General features: G+C 32.2%; 2 protein-coding genes across 2 annotated transcripts; both read right to left on the bottom strand.

The window, feature by feature from the left end:
• Window positions 1–1,681: 1,681 nt before the first annotated feature.
• LOC126978520 (uncharacterized) lies at window positions 1,682–12,023 on the bottom strand. Its single transcript, XM_050827376.1, has 4 exons — window positions 11,956–12,023; window positions 7,925–7,977; window positions 2,740–3,085; window positions 1,682–1,802 (listed from the first exon to the last, which is right to left on the bottom strand). Exons 1-4 carry the CDS (start codon window positions 11,971–11,973, stop codon window positions 1,773–1,775), a joined length of 447 nt encoding a protein of 148 aa, XP_050683333.1. The 5' UTR covers window positions 11,974–12,023; the 3' UTR covers window positions 1,682–1,772.
• Window positions 12,024–18,245: 6,222 nt separating this feature from the next.
• LOC126978519 (uncharacterized) lies at window positions 18,246–26,762 on the bottom strand. The gene is made up of 3 exons (XM_050827375.1): window positions 26,656–26,762; window positions 21,138–21,211; window positions 18,246–18,735 (listed from the first exon to the last, which is right to left on the bottom strand). Exons 1-3 carry the CDS (start codon window positions 26,680–26,682, stop codon window positions 18,363–18,365), a joined length of 474 nt encoding a protein of 157 aa, XP_050683332.1. The 5' UTR covers window positions 26,683–26,762; the 3' UTR covers window positions 18,246–18,362.

Genomic DNA, 26,762 nt, shown 5'->3' with positions numbered 1-26,762 from the left:
TTCAAGAATAAGTGTAAAATAAAGTATAAGCAAGCATACAATTGAAACCACTCAGCAAACATAATAATTAACTGATATAAAATTGATAATAAAAATAATAGGGCTGATCTTTACAAGAAAACAAGAATAGGCCAAGAAAATTTTTCTGTAAAAAAAATAGTGAGAGAAACCAAACTAACCACCAAAATTTGAACCAAATTTTTTTATGTCACGATTGATAAAAAAGTGCGAAAAGTCATAAACCTCTTAGATATAATAGTGTCTCTTCTACAATGACGTCTTCTATCGTAAAATTTTATTCACTTTTGCATATATTTCAACTTTGAATAAATTCTAAGTTGAATAATATATACAGCAGGCAGCAAGCAAAATAAATTAGGGGCCATCCATAAAGTACGTCACACGAATTTTAGGACTTTTGAACCCCTCCCCCCGTCCTTGTCACAGGTTGTCACATTTTTATAATACCCCCCCCCCCCTCCTGATGTGACGTCACACATTTTTTAAATTTATGTATGTATTTAAAAATAATCGAGAGAAAACAGCTATTTTAATTTTTAACGATAGAAAAGCGAGCGAGCACTCGCCGACGACTTAAACCTATTTAAATCCTTACCATTCAAAATCCTCGTGAATTTGAGTGTCTCACTTGCATTACAACGCCGCTCTAGAAGTTAAATGACGTTGCATGAGAGATTATCGCATAGCGAGAATGCTAAATTATTAATAAATATAGATCAAGTTCGTAAATTTTTAAAAATTTTAATTCACATCCAAAAAATACTAAAAGTATTTTAAATTTTAACATGTGACGTCACAAAAGTATTGACCCCCCCATGCCCCTTGTCACACGATGTCACACTTCGGTGATACCCTCCCTCCCCATTAACGTGTGCCGTACTTTATGGATGGCCCCTTATTAGCATACTTACATCTGAACCATGACTGAGGGAGTCAATGTTATAATGGTAGATTTTATTTGTAATAAATAATAATTAAAAACAATTAAAATATAACATGTTTATTAATTTTTTTTTGTTAACAAAAATCAAAATATTACCTTTAACAAAACTGTTTCATAATGTTATTGTCAAAGTGGCATTATTTATAGAAAATTAATAAAATACACGTAGTTAAGACACATTATGTATTAAAAATATTAACATTATTATATAAATATTTTAAGAGAAGAAAAAATATAGATTTATTTTTAGCATTAATATTTATAACCCCCTGTTATGATTTTAAAACTATTCTGCCATAGTCTCAAACATAACCGCAAAGTAACATATAGAGACTTTTTTTGAATTACATCGAAATCAATACAAAAGATCATATTAAGAAAATGAGTAAAAAGTTCCCGTTCATATATAAAATAAATCTTTGGCTCATCCTTATCAAATAAAAATGATTTACTTATTTAAAGTATATCTGTTTTTACCTTAATTATAATTTTGTACGATATTCTCAATAGAATTACACAATGTATTTCATTAATAAAATGATACCAATAATGGATAAATATTGAAGTCTTGATAAACAAAATATTTAACATAAACAATAAGTGAAAATTAATTCACATATTTTCCGTTTATTTTACTTGATTTAAAGTACAAATTACATTACTAAAATATCTTACTTAATTGTTATAATAATTATAAATTACATTTATTCTAGAGTAGACAATTTATGGCGTTAATTTTGAGTTGTAAAAGTTAAATGTTCGTTAATAATCTTCAGTTTTTTTTTCAATCTAATGAAATACTTCTTTCTCAATTGTATTGTCCGCCTTGTATTTGATTCTGTAAAAGAAAACAATGATTGAAGTAATAGTAATAACAACGATCACGATAAGTGATGCTTGTGACGATTTACACAATCAATAAAGTTATTGTAGTAAAATGCAAGATATGTGAGTGTTTATTATCTACTTATTTTTTAGTGTATGTAAAATTAATTATTATTGAAGACAAAAAATATATAGATAAATATATAATTAATAATTTTGAAGATCTGAATACTGGTTCAAGTTAGTAAGCAGACACATAGAATGCGTTTGAGAATGAAGTTATAGTTCCATATCCAGGGCTATCTGCAAGGCAAAGTCATATTGGCTTCGAAGTAACTGGTCAACGTTCTATTGCTGTTTAAAGTGCAGGTAATATGTAAGCACCACTGTGTTTCGGTCTGAAGGGCGCCGTTGCTGGTATGATTACTGGGCAAATGAGACTTAACATCTTATGTGTCCTGGTGACGAACGCAGTTGTAGTGCCGCTCAGAATTTTTGGGTCTTTCAAAAATTCTTAGCGGTACTGTATTAAAATGGGCAGGGTGTTTCAATGACCATCAGTTGAACGTCTTGCTCGTCTCTTCCCTTATTGTCATAAAAAAAAGGTCGAGTCACAAAGAGTAGGTATTGACGTCGTTTCCTGGTCTGGCATGGTTAATTAGTGTTTAATTAATTAATTAATCAGTCACCATTAATCCACCACCGCTAAACACGCACAATTTAAGATATAATCGTAACCATCCGAATGTGTGGGATGGAATGCGACATGATTATCTACAAAAAGAGCGCGTACACTAACTTAAAGGCTGTCAAACCTCATGTTATTTCGATTCTGTGAGTGTTAGCGTCGATGCTGACTCATCATCAGGTGGCAGTGAGGGTTAAAGATTCACAGCATCTCAAAACATGCATAAAATGGGGAATGAAATGGTCTTAATAGATTAACTTACTCTGGGCTCCGATCCATAGTCCCTTTTGTAATAAGGTGCTGGCCTTTGCTTCTGGAATAAAGGTATGTCGTTCAACTCTGGCAAGTCCAAGGGATCATTGATGGGTAAGTCTGGTAGGAACTCGGGGATTGTGAGAGTCGGAACTGGCTGGCTGTGGGATAGAACTGGCTCGTCATGGAGGTGCATGTGGTGAAAGTGCTCATGCTCTTCTGGTAGCAATCCTATGTCGTGATGCAAGCCCATGTCGTGATGTTTATGATGGTGATGGATAGTTTTGTACACTAGGTGTGTGTGTTTGATCTTCTTGACTTTATACGGGACGTGGATGATCACTTTCTTCGATCGGCTGCAACAATTATACAATATGAATAGGAAATCAAAATAAACTATTATGGAATATTTGTTAATCGGATTTAACATTGACACACAACCTATTATGATTCATGTTGTTATTCTCCAAGTAAGCCTTTTTTTAAGGAAATTACTGAGCATTGATTATAATAAAATAAAATGCTTTAATGACTACGGTGTAGCAGGTGGCAGTACATGAGTATCGTAAAAGAAAACGTGTGAAACTTTCTAAAGGGCAACGATCTTATTATTCCATTATTCCTCTGATGAATATGAATAAGTTTTTGCTCACCTGAGGCATCAAATGCCTCTTACAAAAACTTATTAATGGTAAAATTTCAATAATGGAGAGTTTATATATCTTAGGGTGCCGTCACATAGGATGCGGTCACACTTCGAGCGATCCGCGATCGCGTTTTAATAGAACAGGTTTTTGACTGAGTCGTGAGCAACCTTACCAATTAAGGTATTAGCCATATATGTATAAAGAACAAAGGCAAAAGAAATAGAAAGATGTCCCTACTCTTTCCCTTTTTCTCTTCCTTTCTTATCTGATAGGACTACTTAGTTAAGGTATCTAGGCTATGGCCAGGCAGGATAAAAAGACATCAAAAACAATTCTAAAGGAATCAATTTTGAGAAAATAAATACCTTTTCTGCATTTTATGTCTTTTATGAATACAACCTCACGCACAAATGGTCAACTTCCTTTAAAAAATTGTTTGTATAGGTATATAATATTTAAGATACGCAGAAGACCGGTCTTAATATAAAATGGTAACAGTAACGAAAATTTTCATAATGAATAGATCGTAACGAAGATATGGTCATAAAAATGTAACTGAATATCCATCAAACTTAGATTGATATCTTAAAGTTGAAACATTGCTAGGGTTGCCACTCCTACCTAATTGAATATATTTTACACTGCGTAAACTTGTGCTTTACAAAAGTTAATTATCACGAATTTATTCGATTGATAGAATTTCTAAATAAATAATAATATTAAATATAATAAAATAATATTCAAAAAACTAAGTAGCTAACTCCAAGCGTGGCTGACTCTCGCGTTAGTACGGTTTGCAATTTCAATACGATTACGTCATGTCATGATATTTTCGTGCTATCACTGCACTGATCTGTATAAATACCACTGGACAGGCTGTTCCATATATTTGACAGTAATTTTTTGTGTCTATTTGAAGCGCCACTCGCGAGCGTCCAGAGAACTAGTTTTGACGTATAATCTGTGTCGCTGTAATAGTTCTGTCAGGAAAAAAATTCTTCTTGTACCTACTTAATATATACTTAATTTATAATAATCAGTATCACAACACTTTAACATCAATCTATAACACTGAAAAAATAAATCATAGTTTATTTATTAATAATAATCTCCTAGTGATGCTTGTTTTGCACACCGTAACACAGCGACAATGTGACGTCATCGGGTCGGATCCAAAGAGAATTTAAACACTACGGTTACAACAGGATCCCAGAAAATGTTCAAAACAAAAGTATTACGTTATTCAAAAGAATTGTTGTCGTTTGTGTGGTAAAGGTTACTATAATATAAATGACTTTCTTAATGATACCACAAATTGGGAATGGAGCGACCGCCCTCGGGCTATTAAATAATAAGTTTAATTGTACAATATTACTTTGTAAATATTTTTTATGATGGAAAAAAAAGCCCGCTGAGTTTGTTGCGCCCGTTCTTCTCAGGCCTGAGGCATTCATCTTGGAATGGGTGTTAGTTTTTTTTTGACTTTCAATTAGTGATCTCACATCCTATTTTGAATAAAAATGTTTGATTTTGATTATGGTCCAGAGATAATTTAATCGTGTAGTAAAGTAAAATGAAAGTTGTCATCATGGGTACATAAATCTTCAAGCCACATATAACGTAGTACGGGCGAGCCTTTAGTAATAGCATCAAAAGCACGCATTTCCGTCACACTCCACTGGCTTTAGTTTTCTTCAAATTGCGTGCTATTACCACATTACTTCCTCCTTATGTTACGGTAAGTAATTGTATACGGTCTTTGTTACAGTATTCGTTGGTCGCATGTTCTATTTGAGTTGAACATTATTAACGTTATACTTATTTATTATGTCATCTATATACAATTGTAAAGAGAGAGTTCGAATTTTGTGTTTTATTAATACACAATGAATATGGTTTAATCACCGGAACGTCTTATGGAAAAAATCACTAGTTTAAATTTATGCTATATAAGTAAGCTTAAGTTATGGTGAATTATAGTTATTATTTGTAACACCCGATTTTTGTGAATCTCTCGCAATCTTTACCAGTGTCCGGGCCAATCCTTTGCACAGGCCGTTACAATACAAGTCTCTACGCCTTATGGTTCCAGAGTTATCATGATTAGTCAATATATAAGTGGAGATCTCTTATATATAGATACCACCATTTACTAGTGGGAGGCTCCTTTGCACAGGACGCCGACTTGGTTATGGGTACCACAACGGTGCGTATTTCTGCCGTGGAGCAGTAATGTGTAAACATTACTGTGTTTCGGTCTGAAGGGTGCCATAGTCAGTGAAATTACTAGGCAAATGAGACTTAAATCTTATGTCTCAAGATGACGAGCGCAATTGTAATGCCGCTCAGAATTGTAGGGTTTTTCAAGAATTCTGAGTGGCGCTGCATTGTAATGGGCAGGGTGTACCAAATACCATCAGCTGAACGTCATGCTCATCTCGTCCCTTATTGTCATAAAAAGAGCGAATAGATGGGATTTTAATAGGATTTCAGACTACTGTTATATTTTATGACGTTCCTCAGCCATAATCGCTTGTTATATTTTAGTAGCAATTTTTTTTTGTTTTTTATTTATTACTGTTAGGGGGGAGTGGCATAGATTTAAAAAAAATTGGCAAGGCTAACATCGTCATTCATCACTAAATCAATTCGACGATTCCATTGTCTAAGCCTTGTATCTCGTTATTTTCTATATATAAAATAATTCTACGGCTATTATTTTATGGTTTTATAATCAATTTAAGGCTCTATAAAAAATCTTAATTTTAGAATTCTCACTCCAGACGTCCACTGCTGGACAAAGGCGTCCCCCATAGATTTCCACGACGCGGACGATCGGTACTGCGCTGCCCTCATGCAACGTATTCTGGCGATATTGACCAGATTGTCGGTCCATCTTGTGGGAGGCCTAACAACACTGCGTCTACCAGTACGTGGTCGCAAGGACTTTACTGGCCATGTGTCCGTCGAACTGTGGTGGCCTGTCCACTGCGACTTCAGTTTGGACTAAGTCGGTGACTTTGGTTCTTCTGATTTCTGGATTCAATCTCGCAGGGAACTCCGAGCATAGCCCTCTCCATTGCCCTCTGAGCGACAACAAGCTTTCTCATAAGAGTTCCACTGATTAAATGCTAACATATAATTATCTACTATTTTATTTTCTATTGGTAACACTTTGGAGTGTTTATGTTGATGAATAGAATGGTATTAAAAAATGACATATTATTTTCTCTGTATTATGCGTCTTGCTTGGCTTGTTGTTTTGCTGGCATTTATAAATGCTGTTTTAATAAAGCTTTTATGATATAACCATGCTGCTACCCAGGCTTGGGTTTAAAAATCTAACCTGTTAACGTTTAAGTACCTACATAAATAACTTTATATTCAGTGTTGTTACACCTTTAACTTCTTGCCACAATGTTGCGGTTTTTGTTTAATTAAGATTATGATTTTTTTTATCGAAAGGATGATAAACGAGCGTACGGGTCACCTGGTGTTAAGTGATCGCCGTCGCCCTCTCTTGCCAAAGGAATCACAGGAGTGTTGCCGGCATTAAAGGAACGCTACGCTTTTATGTAAAATATAAATAAAAAATGGATATTAAATTTTAAAATTTAATAGAAATATATATACTCATTTATTTAAGATTATTAAAAATATTTAATTGAATCTATCTACAGTGATTTTTATTGAACACCAGACCATATGATTATATGATATGATATTTCGCTCTACCTTTTGTTAGGGGCGCTTATCGCATTTCAACCGACGATTAAAAACGGATGATAAAGCACTACTTTAACTTTAACTTTTTTGGGTCGAGTTAGTAAGTCTTTTGTTGGGCGATGTATATGCTTCTACAATATGATCCCAGAAAATATACAAAACAAATGTGTTACGAAATTTAAAAGAATTGTTAAAAACGTTTGTGTGGGAAAGGTTATTATAGCATAAACGATTTTCTTAATGACATCACGGATTGGGATTAAAGCGAACACCCTCAGGCTCTTTTATTATAAATTTTTATTGTAGGATATTACATTGTAATCCATATTTTATGTAAAAAAAAAGCCCGCTGAGTTTCTTGCGCCCATTCTTCTCAGGTCTGAGGCAGTCTCTTTTGAATGGGTGGTAGATTTTGAAGTTCAATAAGTGATTATAAATCCTATTTTGAATAAAAATATTTGAATTTGAATTTGAATTTTAAAAAAAAGATACGTTAACACTCTGAACAAAATGATAGACACAAACTGGTTCTGACAGTTAATAAAACGTTATATTTAAAACCAGGTCCCTAAAGTCTAAACCACTCCCATAACGTTAACACCGCAAACGAAATAATAGATACAAACCGATTTTAACCAGTAATGTCGTCAAGCAGATACGTCTTCTACTCACCATATCATAAGTAGTACTTAATAAAATAATTGAAAAACATATTTTTCTATATCATAAGTAGTTTATAAATTATATGTCCAATGTTACAATTTATTATGAGAGATCTTTATAAAATAAAATTAATTTAAATCAAATAAATGATGGACTCACCTTTCAACATGTGCTATTAGTATCGCAAGGAACATTGCTAAGCAGAAAAGGAGCTGAAAAATCAAAACAGAAATGAAACATGAAATTATGTTAGGATTTTCAAAGTTTGTCGAAGAAAGTAATCACTGGTAGGTACATGCATCAAGCATCTGTCATGTGCTGTCACCAAGAAGCCTGCTTTTGTTATTAAATTTAAACCTATTTTTTTTTAACCTTTTCAGTACTTGAAATATGTTTGATATGTTTGCATAAAACCATAATTTTTATACAGGGTGTTTTTAATAACGCATTCACTATAACTCAATATTTTTTTATAATTTACTAGATACTTAAATGTATTACTTAGATTGGAACGTATTTTGTTGTATACTAAGCATAGATTAAAATATTTGTAAGATGATGAAATTAGATTTTTAGCCCTTCTCTTCACTTAAGCACAACTTTACGAATATGGAATGATGTCTTCGTAAACTACAAAAATTAAATTTTATAGGCTTGAGCTCTGATAGAACATTAATCATATTCATGTACCATAGGAAGTGACAAAACATAACATATTGCAAGAACACTTCGTAAACGTTATAAAGCTACTTCAGTTCATAAAGGGGTTTTGACGAACTTGAACTGCACCTTTGCAAATGAGACTTAACATCTTATGTCTCAAAGTGACGAGCGCAATTGTAGTGCCGCTCAGAATTTTTGGGTTTTCCAAGAATCCTGACTGGCACTGCATTGTAATGGGCAGGGCGTACCAACTACCATCAGAACATCCTGCTCGTCTCGTACCTTATTTTAATAAAAAAAAACTGATAAGAAACTGATAAAAAATAAAATTGTTTAGCAGAACCACACAATAACCATGCATCATTATCCACTTTATAATCTACTATACTAAAGTAAGCCTTCCTTGTCAAAATCATCATCATCAGACGGATGTATATTTTTATTGAAAAGAGCGCAAAAAAAGAATGCTGTGCGCTCTCAGAGCGCCATTTGTTTCCGAAGCGGTAGTAGTATCTAGTAGTTATTAGAAATGACATCAAAAAGAATTCTAAAGGAATCAATTTTGAGAAAATAAATGCCTTTTATGCCTTTTTAAAAAAGCTTTATATATATATTTTCCAGAATCATCTCAGTGAGTCCTCGTAAAGATTAAATACCAAGATCCATGAAGGAGCCCTTAGCCAGAGCTAACCTAGTACACGGCACGTACATTTTATTATTTCTTCTTGAACTGAATAAATTCACTCACAATTTTTTTGAATTTAGTAATAATTTATTGGTAGCTTTAGTTCGCATATAAGAAATATAATTTAAAAGATGAAATTGACAAAATAATTGAGAATAGAGACAAATTAAATAGTTAAGTGAGAGTGATCGTCCTACAGTCGCAATTTAATTAAAGGCAAAATATTGTATTAAACTATTACTTAATGAAATAAAAAGCTACAAGAGAAGCAAACTGTTCTATTCTATGTGTGAGTAAAGGGCTCACATAATATGTATTTTGTAGAAAGAGTTTATTAACTTGATTGTTTTCCGAATTTCTTGGTCGCATATTATAGACTAGCTGACCTGGCAAACGTTGTTTTGCCATATAAATTATATATGTAAACCTTCCTTGAGCTTCAACAAATGTATTACAAAAGATTTCATTGAGATCGGTCGAATAGTTTAGGAGTTATTAGGAAACATACATTCTCTTTTATATATATAGATTATTACTTTAATAGCGAGATGTATTCACATCCATCAACTGTCTGATCATTATAACGACAAAAGCTGCACCAATTAATCTATTTGTAAAATTACTGATATGTGGGCCCCACTGTAGTTTATTATCTATTTCAGTGTTTTATTTTATATAGCATTACCTTAACTTCTGTTTGTTTGCATATTTGGTAGTTGAAATCGAATACTGTTTGATTTACTACTATTTAACGATAGGTTATTATTTGTGAACCAATTTAATACCCTTAACATACTATCATTAAGCATTTTTCTATCCACCGTATTGTCTTGCCGTTTTATTTTGAATAATTACATAAACATTCATCTCAGGGTAAGTGATCAGACATATTGTGTATTAAATGTTCAACATTCAATTATGTATGTTGCCTGTCCCATTTTTATTACGAGTATCATCAAAATTTGCATTTTTTTTTGAAAAACGCAGAAAAAGCATAAAGTGCTTGATGTCATTAATTGCTTTAAATATTTTATTGACAGATATTTGTAAAATTCTCTTTAGTTTTCCCTTCAGAAAAAATGTAAACTCGGATCGGCAATTTAAGGATTACGAATTAATGTAGAAATCTGCTGTTACATATTTTCTGCATCAATCTCCGTGGTGTATATTCAATTATCCATTTGTCAAAAAGTACATTTCGGATCTTAAAAATTATTTTACTTGTCTTGTATATTATCGAGTACCAAGTTATAAGCTCTGTTTTAGATTAGAAATAAGAGATCCCCACATGAATTGCAATAATGTAAAAATGTGCGAATATCGAAGTCAATGCTCTCAAAATAATATTATTTATTTACGGTGTACGTGGATGGGTGCATCAACTCTACTCAATAACTTTAATTTTTATTTATTAATTTATTTTAAGCATTACTCCTAAGTATATACATAATATATTTTAGTTGAAATGATTTTTAAAACGATGAAGCTGTATATCTATATATATAAAAATGAATTGCTGTTCGTTAGTCTCGCTAAAACTCGAGAACGGCTGGACCGATTAAGCTAATTTTGGTCTTGAATTATTTGTGGAAGTACAGGGAAGGTTTAAAAGGTGAATAAATAGGAAAATGCTCGGAAATAAATAAAAACAACAAATTTGTTTTTCCTTTGATGCGTACCCTGGCGAATTTATGGACGCAACGGTTTGACAGTTATGATGTGAAACAATTTTATTACAACAAGCATTTTTACGATCCATTCTTGATTTTATGATATATTATTGACAAATTCATAAAAAAACATTATTTTATTTATTATATACAGAACAACGTCTGTCGGGTCAGCTAGTTGTTGATATAAAAGAGAGACAATGAGTTTATTGCCACTTCTTCTTATTAAAGCTCAACCTTTTGCGAAGTGGCGGTAAATGTAAAAGGAAAAGGAAACTTGACTTTCATTAGTGTCGTTTCCTTGACCTACATAAATAAAGTGATTTTGATTTGATTTGATGGATATGTCGGGATGCAACACTTTTCTAACAAACAAAGCTCTTATGATATCAAATTAAGCCTGGAAGTTGTCGGTGAAATTCTAAACCATATCTTTAATCTAAAAGACACAGCATATAAGAAATACTCGCTATAAATTTAATTTCAACTTTACATGATTTCTCACTTTTAAAATTTGATTTCAAGACTTTAAGTTTTTCGCTTAGCAACGTCATAATAAGTCATTTAATTTCTCGAAATTGACTCCTTCATAATTCCTTTTGACATCAATAATTAATATACTATCACTGCTGCTCCTCTGTAACCTTCAACGAAACATGATTTACTATGTATGGTCATTGGCACCTTCCATATAGACTAGGCTATATCTTATCTTATACCGCACAGAATATTATTAATTACAGATAAGACGGACAGTAATTCCTACTGTTACAATCGCGTGAATTTCGTTTACAAGACTAAATAAATGTAGTCTGAAAACTTCTATAATACAAGCATTATATCAGTGAAAGTCCTGTCAAAATCAAAGATAAGCCGGAACACACAGATTGACAAATTAATTATTATAAAGCTGTGGTTTCACACTACAAACATAATTTTTATTAAATTTTAATCGACGCAGGCATACTAGACTATATTATAGATCGATATAGACTATATATACTTATGATTACTCTCGTTAAAGTGTTTTTATTCCACTAACCATTTGGCAACCGATAAACTCTTGCTAAATCACATAGGCCGCTAGCAAAAATTTTTTAATGAAAATCTCTTAATCTAAACAAATAGATTTAGAACTTGCATTGCGATATCAATAATTTGCAAATACTCACCACAGTTCTCGAATCCATATTCCAAGTGGATACGCAGTGGGGTAAAACCGCAAGTGGTAAACGCACGTTCTGCACTAGACAATCTATTAATGAAAGTGGATGCACCTTGTGATACTTTATATACCATCGGCTGGGAACTTGCGAACTATTATCCAGAACATACTATATTTTATGCAACATTCAACGAAACGCAAAGCTTACATAGGGATAACTTGAGTCAGTCTATATAATATGTAAGAGAGTAAGAGATTCTAGGCTATAAATTTGATAGAAATATTTCTTTCTTTGAGTACAATTTCTGGGTTTCCACGGAAGACCAGCGTTGTGGATTCTTTCGAAACCACAACTATGCTGAGTTGGGAGCCCATTGGCGTCATTAGATCATAATTAGATTAGTATAACTTTAAGAACTATTATCAGAATGTATAATGACGTCAGTAAACAATTTTTCTTTCTTTCTTTCTTTCTTTCTTTCTTTCTTTCTTTCAATTTGTCTGTCGGATTTTACGTCACCCGTTACGGGCTTTAATACATCTTAATATATATAAATTACGTGACACGTTGTTTGTTCGCGATGGACTCCTAAACTACTCAACGGATTTTAATGGGGATTACTTCATGGAGTGCAGTTTGTTCCAACTTGAGAGATAGGATAGTGTTTATTACGATTTGGGACCCATAATTATTTTTATTTTCAATATTTGTTTTGTATGGACATCTTTTCTATGAGAGAATTTAGTGACGCACGGTTTGACAGTTCCGCTGTGAAACAATTTCATTATAACAACAGGGAGCATTTATTACGGAATATTTCTTGATGTTTTGAAATATTATTGGCAAATTCCTATAAAAAAGTATTTTTTTAATATCTAAAGAACAACGTCCGTCAGCTAGTTATAATATATGGATCACTCAGTAATACGTGTTAACTTTTTTTTTCCTTTCATTTATTTATTGCTTTTGATTACAAATTAATTAGATTTTTTTATTATGAGAAAAGTTCTGTTGGGTCAGATCTAGTTTTTACTTTTAAGTTAAGATTTAAGTTTTAAGATCTTGTTAATTCTTTTTTAAGCATGAATTAAAATTATAACAAATAAGTATTGTATTAAACATTATAATAGTCATTATACTGTGATACCATTTTTTTATATAATGGAATAGTAAATATCTCTATTTACAAAAAACGGAATACGCAAATAACAATAATATTTAAAAATTACGAACTACCAAAAAGTTTATTTGGCTCGTAACAAAGTTTTGAATTTTGAATGTATTAAGTGTATTGTGCTTTGTCAAATCAAATAAAATCAAAATCAGTTTATTCACGTAGTTCACGGAAATGACAATAAGGAAAAAATTCAAATATTTTTCTTATTGAATCTACCGCTACTTCGTAAAGGGTTGAGCTAATGAGAAGAAGCAGCAAGAAACTCATTGCCACTCTTTTATATCAAGATTTACATTTAAGTACATCGATTTACAAATCATTTCATATTACATTATAATATGTAAAATGTAAAATGATGCAACACCATTCACATCACCAAAATTTTCAAGTAAATCGATCTTCTTGAGTGTTATAAATAAAAATATATAAAACGTACAGCTATGTAAATCAATGTTAAATTAAAGTATTTACAATCAATTTGTTTAAAAAAAACCTCTTGCCGATGGAATCTCTGCGAAAGAATATTCAAACCAAATTACAAGTCTCTAGGCCTTATGGTTCCAGAGTTATCATGATTAGTCAATATATAAGTGGAGATCTCTTATATATACATAGATACCACCATTTACTAGTGGGAGGCTCCTTTACACAGGATGCCGGCTAGGTTATGGGTAACACAACGGTGCGTATTTCTGCCGTGAAGCAGTAATGTGTAAACATTACTGTGTTTCGGTATGAAGGGTGCCGTAGTTAGTGAATTACTGGGCAAATGAGACTTAACATCTTATATCTCAAGGTGACGAGCGCAGTTGTTGTGCCGCTCAGAATTTTTCGGTTTTTCAAGAATCCTGAGCGGCACTACATTGTAATGGGCAGGTCGTATCAATTTCTATCAGCTGAACGTCTTGCTCGTCTCGTCCCTTTTTTCATAAAAAACAATATAAGTTTCAGATTATTATATTAAAAAATTGCAACTAATTAACTGCATCAACAAATAACTTACCCTGATTACCCATAGGCCTACTTTTACCTGGTCAGCGACTGTCAACAATGAAGTCCGTGAAAACAACTTTGGGAATGATTCTAACAATATCGAGATATTTTCAAATTGTTTTTATCGTCATCACAAATTAAGACATTTACGGCCGTTCCCAATATTCTGTCTATCTCTTACTTGAGATAAAAATCTTTACTATCGTTGACTTTTCTATCCCAATAAACTTATCGAGGGTAACTCACCTTATCCGTGCTCGCTGTCTGTCAATGAGACGAACGTATAGCTTACCAGCGATAAGAAGTTTGTATGGAAATTACAATGCACGCGTCCCAATATAAGGCGATAAGAATGACTTATCGGGTATATTGGGACAGCTTCAGATTATTGACAGCTAATTACTGACAGTAGCAGGTAGTAAGTTATCTCTATCTGTAGATAGTATACTATGGGAACGGCCGTTAATGAAGTTTGGAGATACACAGACGTTTATGTAATGTTGTAATTCTGCCAAAATTATCAGGATTTCTTTTATGCTTGTTTTTATTTAAAAAAAAGTAAGATTAAGTGTATTTTCTTGAGTCAAAGATAAGGTTCCTTTCGCTAGCATCAGTAATCAGGTGATTATTTCTGTCTGAAGGAGAATATGACGTAGGCAAACATTAATATTACGAGTGTTTAACAGTAAAAATTGAGTATTAGTGTGTGAATATGAAGAAAAAGTATGAAACTCGCTTTCAATGAGAGTGATATCTAAAGCCTGGCCACTAACTCCGCGATTCTGTATAAAGTCAAAGTCAAATAGATTTTATTCAATTAGATTTAAACTAAGCGTTTTTGTTTCGTCACAATAAATATTTCTTTTAAATTACTGAATTTACCATATGGTCGAAAATATTAAAACTCGTAAGAGGAATATCCAAGAATCTTATAGCCCACTCTTTTCAATCAAATAGAGTATCTTACAATAGTTGTAATCTAATATATAAAATTCTCGTGTCATGGTGTTAAACTTTGAACTCCTCCGAAACGGCTTGACCGATTCTCATGAAATTATGAGTGCATATTGGGTAGGTCTAAGAATCGGACAACATCTATTTTTCATCCCCCTAAATGTTAAGGGTTTTTTTTTTTTTTAATTTTTTTTTAATTTGTTTGATTGTGAGTCAGCATTAAAAAATACATACAACTTCAAATTTTCACCCATCTACGATCAACAGTTTCTTTTGTATCGCGATTTTAATATCGGCAATACAACGTTTGCTGGGTCAGCTAGTATATTTATATAAGGAATTAATTAGTAGGGTGTCGCATCTAATATATACATATAAATCATTTTCAAAGTTAAATGCGTTTTGAATATCAAATATTAAAAAAAAACTGTATCAAATATAAATTAATCGTATAAAAAATTATAGTCTTAAAATATATTTGAATATAGGCGACCTGGCAGAAATAGATAATGAGTGACAATGTCAATGTGTGAGGTAATGCCAAGCGTGGCTGACTGTTTAACACTTGTTAGTCAAAATCGGTTACATTAACAATGGATATTTTTACGTTTTCCGCCTTACTGTGTGTAGGTTAGAGTTGATCTTCTCTCTTGCAAGCTTTGTTTTTTAGAATTCTGTAAGTCTATGTAAAGAACATGTTGAATAAGTGAGATATGAAAATGTTTGTATTCTAGATTGTTTTTAAAACGCTGACTGAATCTATCTGTTATGGTATTTTTTTATGAAAATAAGGGACGAGACGAGCAGGACGTTCAGCTGATGGTAACTGATAAGCCCTGCCCATTACAATGCAGTGCCCCTCAGGATTCTTGAAAAACCCCAAAAATTCTAAGCGGCACAACAACTGCGCTCGTCACCTTGAGACGTAACATGTTAAGTCTCATTTGCCCAGTAATTTCACTAGCTACGGCGCCCTTCAGACTGAAACACAGTTATCCTTACACATTACTGCTTCACGGCAGATATAGGCGCCGTTGTGGTACCCATAATCTAGCCGGCTCCCGTGCAAAGGAGCCTCCCACTGGTAAAGTAACTTATTATACCACTGAGTAAGTGTGACTTATGTTATATATAATATTATATTATTAATAACCGTGTTATTAATAATCATTTAAGTTACTGTAACCCGTAGCCGCGGCAGATGGCATCCAGTGTTTTTAAAAATAAAATTAGTATAGATATTTAAACCATTATACTGATAGTAAATAATAGACAATACTTCGTACTTAACGTCTGTGTTGAACAATACGAGTCCATGGGAGCGTAGAATATCCGCTGATAACGTGGCCACAGTAGCAGGCTATGGTAATGAGTTAATACCGTAAATTAACATTTTGTTATTAAATTGGAATAACTTGCATTAATGTTAGTCGTAGTCATTCCCCTTAAATTTAATGCTTAAGGTTCTAATATGATTTAGGACATGTAAATCTGACTTTTTATTTTTTGAATTCTAGTTTTAATGACTATGTTGCAACAGACTGAGACTTATGAGACGTCTCTACGTCCGCATTTGCGATGCTGCTCACTTTTCATTTCAATCCTGAGCGACTTTGCATTGTGATGGCAACGAATATCATTAACCACTACATGAAGATATTGCTACTCTCGTCACTTTTTCACATAACAAATATATAATTTGAAATGAGCCCGATAGAATTTGAATATAAACAAAACAGATACCACAACAAATGTCTTGTTGTCGATCTGTGAATGAACTTCATTACTACGAGTATCATAATAATATGTTACGCTTTATTTCTTTAATTATTGGTGCAAAATTTACATTTTTCTGTTATGTAGGAAGTAAGTATATACGTTATGTACCACGTACGTGTAACGATTACTTATTAATATTAATGCGTCAAAACATGAACGTAATGTAAGCATAATACTAATATAACGCAAAGACATGCTATTTGCCTAATAGTATGAGCCTGACTCGCACGACCATTACATACTACTTATAATTTTTATAATATACTAGTTGTTACCAGTTGACATAAGCCCTCTGTATCACTTACAGCTAAGATATAGAATATTTGATTAATGTATCTTTGAGCACACTTAAGAGCTGTATGAGTAACATGGAAGAAAGTATCATCAACGCCAGATTAAAAGACAAAGTTAAAAAAAATCATATCGCAACACAAATTAACAGAAACTTAGAAGCATGCTTCCAAAGAGTCATTGCTGAAGCGAATACGGAGAGTTGTTTCTTGGAATTCTTGAAATACACAAAAATTCCGAGCTGCAATACAAAAGCGCTCGTCACCTCGAGACATAAGATATTAAATCTCATTTGCCAAGTAATTTCACTAGCTACGGCGCCCTTCAAACCGAAACACAGAAATGCTTATCACAGTTACTGCTTCACGGCAGAAATAGGCGCCGTTGTGGTACCCATAATCTAGCCGGCATCCTGTGCAAAAGAGCCACTGGTGTATGGATAGGGCTGGATTTCACCACACGTTAATTTCTGGAAATACACAAGCGCTCGTTTCCCTTGAAATTTATTGCGTAGCACAGCCACTTTGTGGAATCATATGCCGGAGGATGTATTTCCATGCCGATACTACTTATACGATACCTTCAAGCTTAGAGAATACTCCCACAAAGGCCTTCACCTCTAGCACAGTTGATATCAGGTGAGCTTGATATTTTTTTTGCATATAAAAAATATTATAAAGTTGTATTAACTACAATGCATATATTATGTATGTTTCAGCTTGTTTACAACAATAGAGAGTTTCATATAATTATTATTCAGGATAACTTGTCTGATTTTGTTAAAATATTACTTTACATATTTTCATATATTCAAGCTACCACAGCAAAAAGTATATTTGAATAAAGAGCTAGTGAATGATGAGGCCAAAATGTGTCTGTAAATTTTTTAATTTACAGCCACACACAAAAAGTGTAATTTTTTATATCACGTCCCTCAGCCATTATGTTAGTGACGGAGTTCCCACTAATGGGTTTCCTTATTGGCTAATTATAGTTAAAAACTTTGAATTTCTTAACTATGTTAATAAGCTGAACCACAAACAATCTTATCTAATTATCTTATATTGGATGCTAAAAATAAGTACTTATAAATCAAACGCGATTCTCAAAAACTCATTTATTGACCACACATAATACATCGTAATTCTATCAGTCTTATACATAATTATAAATATAGAAATAAATTATTATAATGAAGTAAGCGGTGGTTGGTAAATGTTTATTGCTTAACGGACTTTGAATTATCTGTGACGGTTACTTGTTGAGCTATAGGATAGTTCTGTGGATATGTTTGTGCCACATAAGGTCCCGGGCCAACTTGTTCCTGCAGCTTTTCTGCTTCTTCAGGAGCTACGGGGCACATGCATGGCACTAGTTGTACATGTTGAAGTGAAACTGGTGTTAGGCTTGCACCAGCTGGTATGCTTATTGGAATTGGTGATAAGTTTTGCTGCATCTGTACTTCGGGTTGCATGTACTGTTGTTGGGGCATTTGATACATCTTTCTGGACTCGTAGGGGTACACGTATTGGTAGCGGTATGGCGATACGTTTTGCGGTATTGATTGAACCCACTTTTGTGTTTGTTGGTTTCTGAAACAAAACATTTGGTTATAAAGGCGCTTCGGTGTATTTATCTTATTATTCCATCGGTTATTCCATGTCACGTTGATTGTATATTTGTACATTAAGTGCAGTTAAGTCTAACTTGAAAGATAGGATAGAGATAGTTTATACTTCGATGCGTGACCGTTTATCATTTTTATTTCAAATTTTATATTTATACTAGCTGACCCAGCAAACGTTGTATTGCCGATATTAAAATCGCGATACAAAAGTAACTGTTGATCGTAGATGGGTGAAAATTTGAAGTTGTATGTATTTTTTAATGCTGACTCATAATCAAAAAAATTAAAAAAAATATCGTGTGGACCATCCTTGACATTTAGGGGGATGAAAAATAGATGTTATCCGATTCTCAGACCTACCCAATATGCACTCGAAATTTCATGAGAATCGGTCAAGCCGTTTCGGAGGAGTTCAAAGTTTAACACGATGACATTTTTTTATTATATTTATATATTAGATGAGCATTTTTATGAAAGAACTTTTTGCTGTTAACAGTTCTGCTGTTTGATTTCATTGCAACAACAGAGACATAATTATTAATATTTTGATTAAGCGTCTACAAATTACATAAATAAAAGATTAGAATTGATAATCTTATAATAACATTAAATAAACATTAATTATACTAAGATATAGTAATATACTATAAAGTTTTAAACACTTTATATTCATAATCCAAGCTAATAGATAATAGGTATATGGACCCTTTGGTAGCTTGTTTTTGTTTGTAATCCTTTCACTGTTTAAGATTTTACAATGGCTTTTAACAAAACAAAACAGCATTGTTACTATGGACCCAAAAAAATATTTTAGTTCAGCTAGTATAAAATGACTTAAAGTTGCAAAACAAATAAATTACTCCATCTTAATTTAAAACCACTTAAAGTGGGTGGACTAGGGCAGTAACAGTAAACATTGTAAGCCTCTTTATATGTAACTACTGGAGTTGTTGACAATATAATTTTGGATAACTTAATAAGCTCTAAGATTACAAATCATACATTCAAATAATATTATGCAAACTATCCTACTAAAAAGTACTACAAACTAAACTACTATCTATTTTAGTGTTATGATATCTCATATCGTATGACAATTGAACGTAATTCCAGAAAAACGTTCCAAACCACAATCATGTCGAAATTGAGTTAAGAATACAATACTGGTCACGTGATTCATATTAACGGACTGACAAAAATGGCAGCCCTACTGTCACTGTTTAAATGACATCATGACTTAGTAGCCCAACTCACATGACGTCTACACTAATATTTATTAAACTTTAAACACGAATTCCTTAAAATGTTATGTTTGAGGCTTGAAACGTTTTTCAGGAACTACGTCCATTTATGGAATCAAATAAAAATAAATTTCAATTTTGATACTATGTGTAACTAAAATAATATTAGTGAATAACTTCATAACAATAGTAATGAAAAATATTAGAAGAAAAAAAAAGAAAAACAGGGCAAGAAAATTTCGCACACTGTCCAATAATTCGCAATATAATATAACAATACTTGAAACATAAATCACCTCATCCATAACTGTAGTGTAGAGTGTAGACATTCTATACAAAAAGTAATAAAATAAATTAACAATCGCGTAGCATATTTCAAAGTTTGTAATTATTTCGCTGCGTAGATCCTCTACTTTAATTCACATACTGGGATTTAAAAATTGGAAAGTAATTGGAAGTAAAACTAATTTTTAAGTAACTAGGTGTTATTAATTAAAACAAAAGCATTCCAGATTAATTAATTTCGAATTAAAACCATTACAAATTAAATCTTAAGCTGTATGAGTTATAGTAAGTTTCTTCTCTCTCGGAGCTTTTATGAAGCGGTGGTTGTTATTTAATTGACATCGAAAAGTAATCTCAAGGATTTAATTTTGAAAAATAATTCCCATTATACGTAACTGAGTATCTTGCCAGAAACATATCATAGCTGTATTATAAAGCTTTCATTGTTAAAAGATTAACAAGTAATATACAAAATTACTAGCTGACCCGATAGACGTTTTGCTGAACATAATAGAAAGAGTTCGTGCTTCTATTGATAACTGCGGGCCTACCATGAACTCAAATTGCGATTCAATTGACAACCTAAAATGGACTGCTCTGCTATTTCATACCACGACGTGATTAAAGCTATCTAATTAAGATTGACGTCAAATCAACTGATTAAATCGCAATGATGTCAATTGAATGGCAAACTGATTTAGTTCAATCATTCATTCGTACCATTAGCTTATATATTACACACTGCAAAAGAAATAAATGTCAATTTTTTTTCTTTATTTCAGTATTTATGGCAAGACTAGATTCGCCTGTATTAGAAGATCTATTATTAAAAACAACTCACCCGGTATCGGAGCCCCATTTCAGGAAAAATGCCTCCGATGAAGCGACGAGCACCAAACTTAATAATACACACATCTGTAAATAGAGAATCATTTTATCATGTAATCTCAAACTTTTTCAGTAAGCTGCGCACTTACAATGATACGATACATATAATATATAGATAGACGTAATATTAAAACATCCAGAGTAAAAACTATATTCGTGACAGACATCGTGAAATTGAATATATATCTCGCCAATTCTGCTAATGCTCTTTGTCTTCGTCTCAGTAATGACTTGTGTATCTGTGCGTTACCGCTATGGGACCTATTCAGGCATGCATAGATGCGGAGATGGTCATCGCATTCTACGGATGCATCAAATCAAAATCACTTTATTCATGGGAAAATGACTCAAAGTAATGACACTACTGAACATCAAAAGTTTTCTTTTCTTTTTATATCTACAGCCACTTCGTAAAGAAGTGGCAAGCAACTCATTTCCACTCTTTAAAATCAACATTTAAAGCTTCTACTTATTACAAATCATTTCAGTTATAATATATGTAAAATAATGCAAACGAAAATACTTTTACAACGCCTTTCAAATACGAAAAAAACCAAGTTATTGGGATACATGGAACAATATATATTATGCATCAATCCACACACACTGTATATAAATGAAGGTATTGGGCGAGCATTTTATATAAAAACTACTGCTACTACAACTTTTAATAAAAACTACTTACTCTAGTACTAAATTTCATCCGGTGAAATGAAATTTCTCTATTTTTATACATAATATGAAAGTCAATTTTTTTGCTATCGGTTCAACAGACTACCAGGAGGCATTGTTCTGAGAAGAAGCGGCAAGACTCTTTACAGTTTTCACATTATCCATACATTTTTATCATCTACCATAATACGCTTTCTTCATTAAAATTTGCTTAATATGAAGCTTAAATTTATATAACGGTAGTTCAGTTATATGTGGGAGTTTATTATATATTTGTATACATTTCGCCATGAATGAGTGACCAACTTTATGAAGTCTGAAAGTTGGAACAGCAAGTCCATTTCTATCTCTTGTTTTTATATTGTGATTATCACTGTTCTTTAAATATGTATGTAATTTATTATCAATATACATAATTTTATTATTTGATATATTATATATACTGGGCAAATAACTAAACAACTGTCAAAATATAGATTTTTTATAGAACTTTAAATAAATCTCGTAGCGGATCACGAGTTCTTTATTAATAAATGGCGTATGACTCTCTTTTGTAACAGAAACTCAACTGAAGATATAGAACAGAACAACAGCAGAATATCAACTGATGATCATCAGAAAACATACCATATAACTACAACTAACCTTTGCTGAAATATACAAGAGTTGCTGTCTCCATACTAGACAGACACACTAAACCTAGTTTTTTTATGGCACAAACAGCCAAGCTAAGTCTGCCTAATAAGGTAGTAATGTGAGGATTTCATCGCAGACATGAATCTACGGTTATATAAATTGTAATATTTGTAATGACCTGTTTTACATTTTGTATAGAAAATGTAATACATTTGGTTTTATTTGAATTTAATAATTTAATAATATTATTCACACCGTCAACATTTTCTGCTTGTCCATTTAGTTTATAAGTTAGTGATGTTTCATCTGCAAATAATATCGTCTCACATAATTTGTTTACATACAAAGGCCGGTCAAAGCAATAGACTCTAATATGGAACCCTACGACACGCCCATAACAATAGGGGCACCTGATGACTTGGTTTGATTTATAACCACTGTTTGTAATCGGTCACTCAAGCATGATTTTCCTAATTATTTTTATTGAGTTTATTGAGATGCCGTAATATTGCAATTTACACAATAAGGGTTTATGTTCTAATATACTCGGTGGTAGATTTTTCCATAATCAACATAGCCTTAAACGTAGAGTAAAAAAACATAATCATATTATTATTGCACTCTCAATAAGTTAATAATAATAATATAAAAAAAATAATAATAATAATCTTAATGTAAGCCCTGCCCATTATAATGAAGTGCCGTTATAATTCTTGAAAAACCCAATATTATGACAGCACTGCGATTGCCCTCAGCCGTCTAGTAATTTCCCTAGCACCAGCGCCCTTCAAACCGATACACAAATAGTCCTTAACATCATCTCTCGGCCGCATAACAGCGCAGTTGTGAAGACTGTGCCTGTTTTTAGCTACATCATCAGCCCCTGATTCATCAAGCAAGTATTTGTGATAAAATAAATAACTAAGAACTCGATGGGTTTCTTCTGGTTGGTTAGACGTTCTCCTAACCACCTTACGACTACCAGAGACTTATGTAGTACAAGACAAGTGAGCTCAAACTCAATGGGTTTATCTTGTTTTGAATACGAGTTCCCATGATCACATTTCAGCTCTATCATCATACACTGGAAATCATCCAGCACCAAAGTGTTTGCCAAGGCAGAACAAGTAAGCTCAAATTCAATGAGTTTATGTTGTTTTGCATACGAGTTCTCATGAACACATTCCGGCTCTAGCATTAGACACGGGAAAGCATCCAGCACCAAAGTGTTTGCCAAGACAGGACAAGGGAGCTAAAAATCAATGGGTTTATCTTCTCTCGAATAGGAGTTCCTAAAATACATTCCAGATCTGGAATCATGCAGCACCAAGAGTTTACCAAGACAGAACAAGGGAGCTCAAATTGAATGGGTTTGTCTTCTTCTGTGTAGGAGTTCCCATGAACATATTTATTACATTCCATTCAATTAAGTGACAAAGTTTAGAGCTTTGACACATTTCAGCGTTAGTGTTTTGGTGCATTTATATTATGTTACGGAAAACGCAGTATGAGTTATTCTATGTTTTTTTTTTTAAATATTCATACCTATTGACGACAAGTATAGACACAAGTATATCACAGACAAGGCTTAAAGAGCCTTAAAATCCCTAATTCAATGCCGTGTTTGGTTTACTGACTAACATTAAAGGAAATGATTTAACTTATTTTAAGTAGCATTCTGTTTCACATTTAATATTACCAAATCAATGTTTTAAGACATTTGATGCTCAATTTCTAAGTTTACATAAACGTCAAGATAAAAAATAATTATGCCGTCTCACTGAGTCAGTGTCGATGAAGAATTATTTGAGCGCAGCGGAACTAATAAATAAATACCATGAACATGGGAACAATAATTATTGCTTCAAAACTTTTATAATATTTTTCAAATTTATATCATCGTGTTGCTTTTAAACTTTGATACATTTATAAAGAAAATTAAGAATACATAATTCGTCGCTTTATGTTTTTGTGTTGATTTTTATTTATTGAAGCTAATGATAACGATTTTGAGGAGTACAATATAATGGAAAAAGAAAATGAATAGTAATTTTGTTTTAAAATTTTATTTGTGTAATAATAAATAGTAACTATGAGATTACTTTTTCACTTTTAATGCTCTGAAATTGCTTATTTGTGCACGATATAGACTGCACAAAATCGATTTTTGTGCACAAGTGCATAAACTTATCTAGTCATAAATGTATCTATATTAAGGCAAAGAAAATGAGCCATACAGCCAAACACAATAAAAAGTTCAGAGATACAATTTGTTATTTTATAATATTTACTTTAATTTATTTGCTTGTGTGTTTTTAAGACATAAAAGATATTAAAATTTAAATTAAAATACAGTAGGTTATTTAATTAATTAAAAAAATATATATTATATTGGGACGTGTTAAAAGGCAATTTCCATACAAACTTATAAATCGCTGGTAAGCTATAATCGTCCGATTGACAGACAGCGTGTAGTGTAAGGATAAGGTGAGTTACCGTCGATAAGGTTATTGGGACAGAAAAGTCAACGATAATTACGATTTTTATCTCAAGTAGACAGAATGTCTTATATACTTGTATTTACGCAGGCACCTACAGAATTTATGTGAGTTCTCACAACAGATCTCTGCGTTTATCAGCAGTTTAATATCAATAATAAATCATACCGAGTATTGCGTAAAATCGATATAAGATATTCATAAATCTAATAAAATTAAAGATTATTTTTAAATATTACCTACGGAAGATGATAACAATAGATTGACACTAATCTATGCAACTGCAAACTTAAAAAGCTACAAGAAACAAAATCACTTAAAATCCTTCTCTTCGCGTAGGGAAAACAAAATAACCACCATTAAACTAAACAATAAATTAAAATGTTTTTAAACATTGTTCATAAGTGAGCGCCTCAATAAAGGCGTTAACATCCATGTAACCCCTCAATGACTTGCGCAAGCGCATACCATTGAAGCGTCAAGGCTTCGTCAATCGGAAAGCTTTAACAAAAGACAATTCAATCTCCACAAAGGTAAACACATTATCGTACAATAGAAATTCAATAATCATTGTTATTCCAATACTAATCACAAATATTTCTTATCAAAACAGTTTCAAGTGGCTTTTATTTTTGGAACAGAAAATAGAGTCAGTATTACAGGCACAGCGCGATAGGATTGTCTATTATTTTGTAATTAAAATTACATTTCTTAAAATTTTCGATGTACTTAAGTTTAGTAAAACAGCCATTTAATTTTAAGCGATATTAGTCCCTAACTGCACGGTCTTTACAAATCAGAAAAGCCATTCTTTTTAAGTACAATTATTGGAGTCGTTAACTGCAACGGACCTTACAAATCACGAAAAGCCATTTTATTTTGAGCGAAATTAATCCGTAACTGCACGGTCCCTACAAATCACGAAAAGTAATTATTCACGTCGCTGAAAATTTGATTCGATAAATATTTCTCACTTGATTGATCTATTCAATTCATTCAACAGTCTTTTATTTTTAAATAAGCATTGGGAATGAAATATTTGAAAAAAAAAGGTGAATTAATTTTGTAGAGCCGGATTCGAATCCGATACCAATAGGTACTCTAATAGCCGGATTCGAACAAACAGATTCGGCTTACTCTTAAAGTCGTAGTAGATATTGGAATATATTCATACAGTCTCGGTTTTAAAACATTAAGTATTAAAGGTGAATTACCTTTAAGACGTCAATTCCCAATATAGTATTATTATACTTTAGATATCAATGTAAGATAAATAATTAAACAACTTTGATGATGCTGTGAATAGTAGTAAGGAACGCATGAAACTTTTAATTTTTATGCTCTTTATCAATTAGTTAACGTATTAGGAGATTGAGCTTCTAGATGAGCCGATGAATATTTTCTTAAATATTAAGGAATAGCATCGAAGCCTATTACATGTGTATCCCCAAATGGAAAGTACTTCACATTTTGTAATAAAATATACTAAACGAAAACCATGCAATACTTTAAGCTGATCAGATACCCATTCATTTATAAAAAAAACGTAAAAATGAATTATCTATTTTTTTTTATATTAATATTAATCCAATTAATTACAATACATTTAAATAGCAAATAACAGAAATATATTACGCAAAATAACGATAATATTATCTTACTCACCATTAAATTACTGCTGATTTTCAACATGGCACTTATTGTAATACTTAAATTAACACGAAAATGTGGAAACAAACTAAAATTAAGACACGTATAGGTCCCCACCCAAT

The sequence above is a fragment of the Leptidea sinapis genome, chromosome Z (assembly GCF_905404315.1).
Source record: "Leptidea sinapis chromosome Z, ilLepSina1.1, whole genome shotgun sequence".
NCBI lineage: Eukaryota > Metazoa > Arthropoda > Insecta > Lepidoptera > Pieridae > Leptidea > Leptidea sinapis.
The sequence above is the reverse complement of the archived record's forward strand: the minus strand, read 5'-3'. Positions and strand labels throughout refer to the sequence as shown.

Excerpts from the sequence above, each read along its gene's own strand:
- LOC126978520 (XM_050827376.1), bottom strand. Across the intron at positions 3,086-7,924 it reads CTAATAGCACATGTTGAAAG|CCGATCGAAGAAAGTGATCA; the intron begins GTGAGTCCATCA and ends TAATTGTTGCAG. Across the intron at positions 1,803-2,739 it reads ACTATGGATCGGAGCCCAGA|AATCAAATACAAGGCGGACA; the intron begins GTAAGTTAATCT and ends TTTCTTTTACAG.
- LOC126978519 (XM_050827375.1), bottom strand. The coding sequence starts at position 26,682 with ATGTTGAAAATCAGCAGTAATTTAATG. Across the intron at positions 21,212-26,655 it reads AAATCAGCAGTAATTTAATG|ATGTGTGTATTATTAAGTTT; the intron begins GTGAGTAAGATA and ends CTCTATTTACAG. Across the intron at positions 18,736-21,137 it reads AAATGGGGCTCCGATACCGG|AAACCAACAAACACAAAAGT; the intron begins GTGAGTTGTTTT and ends GTTTTGTTTCAG.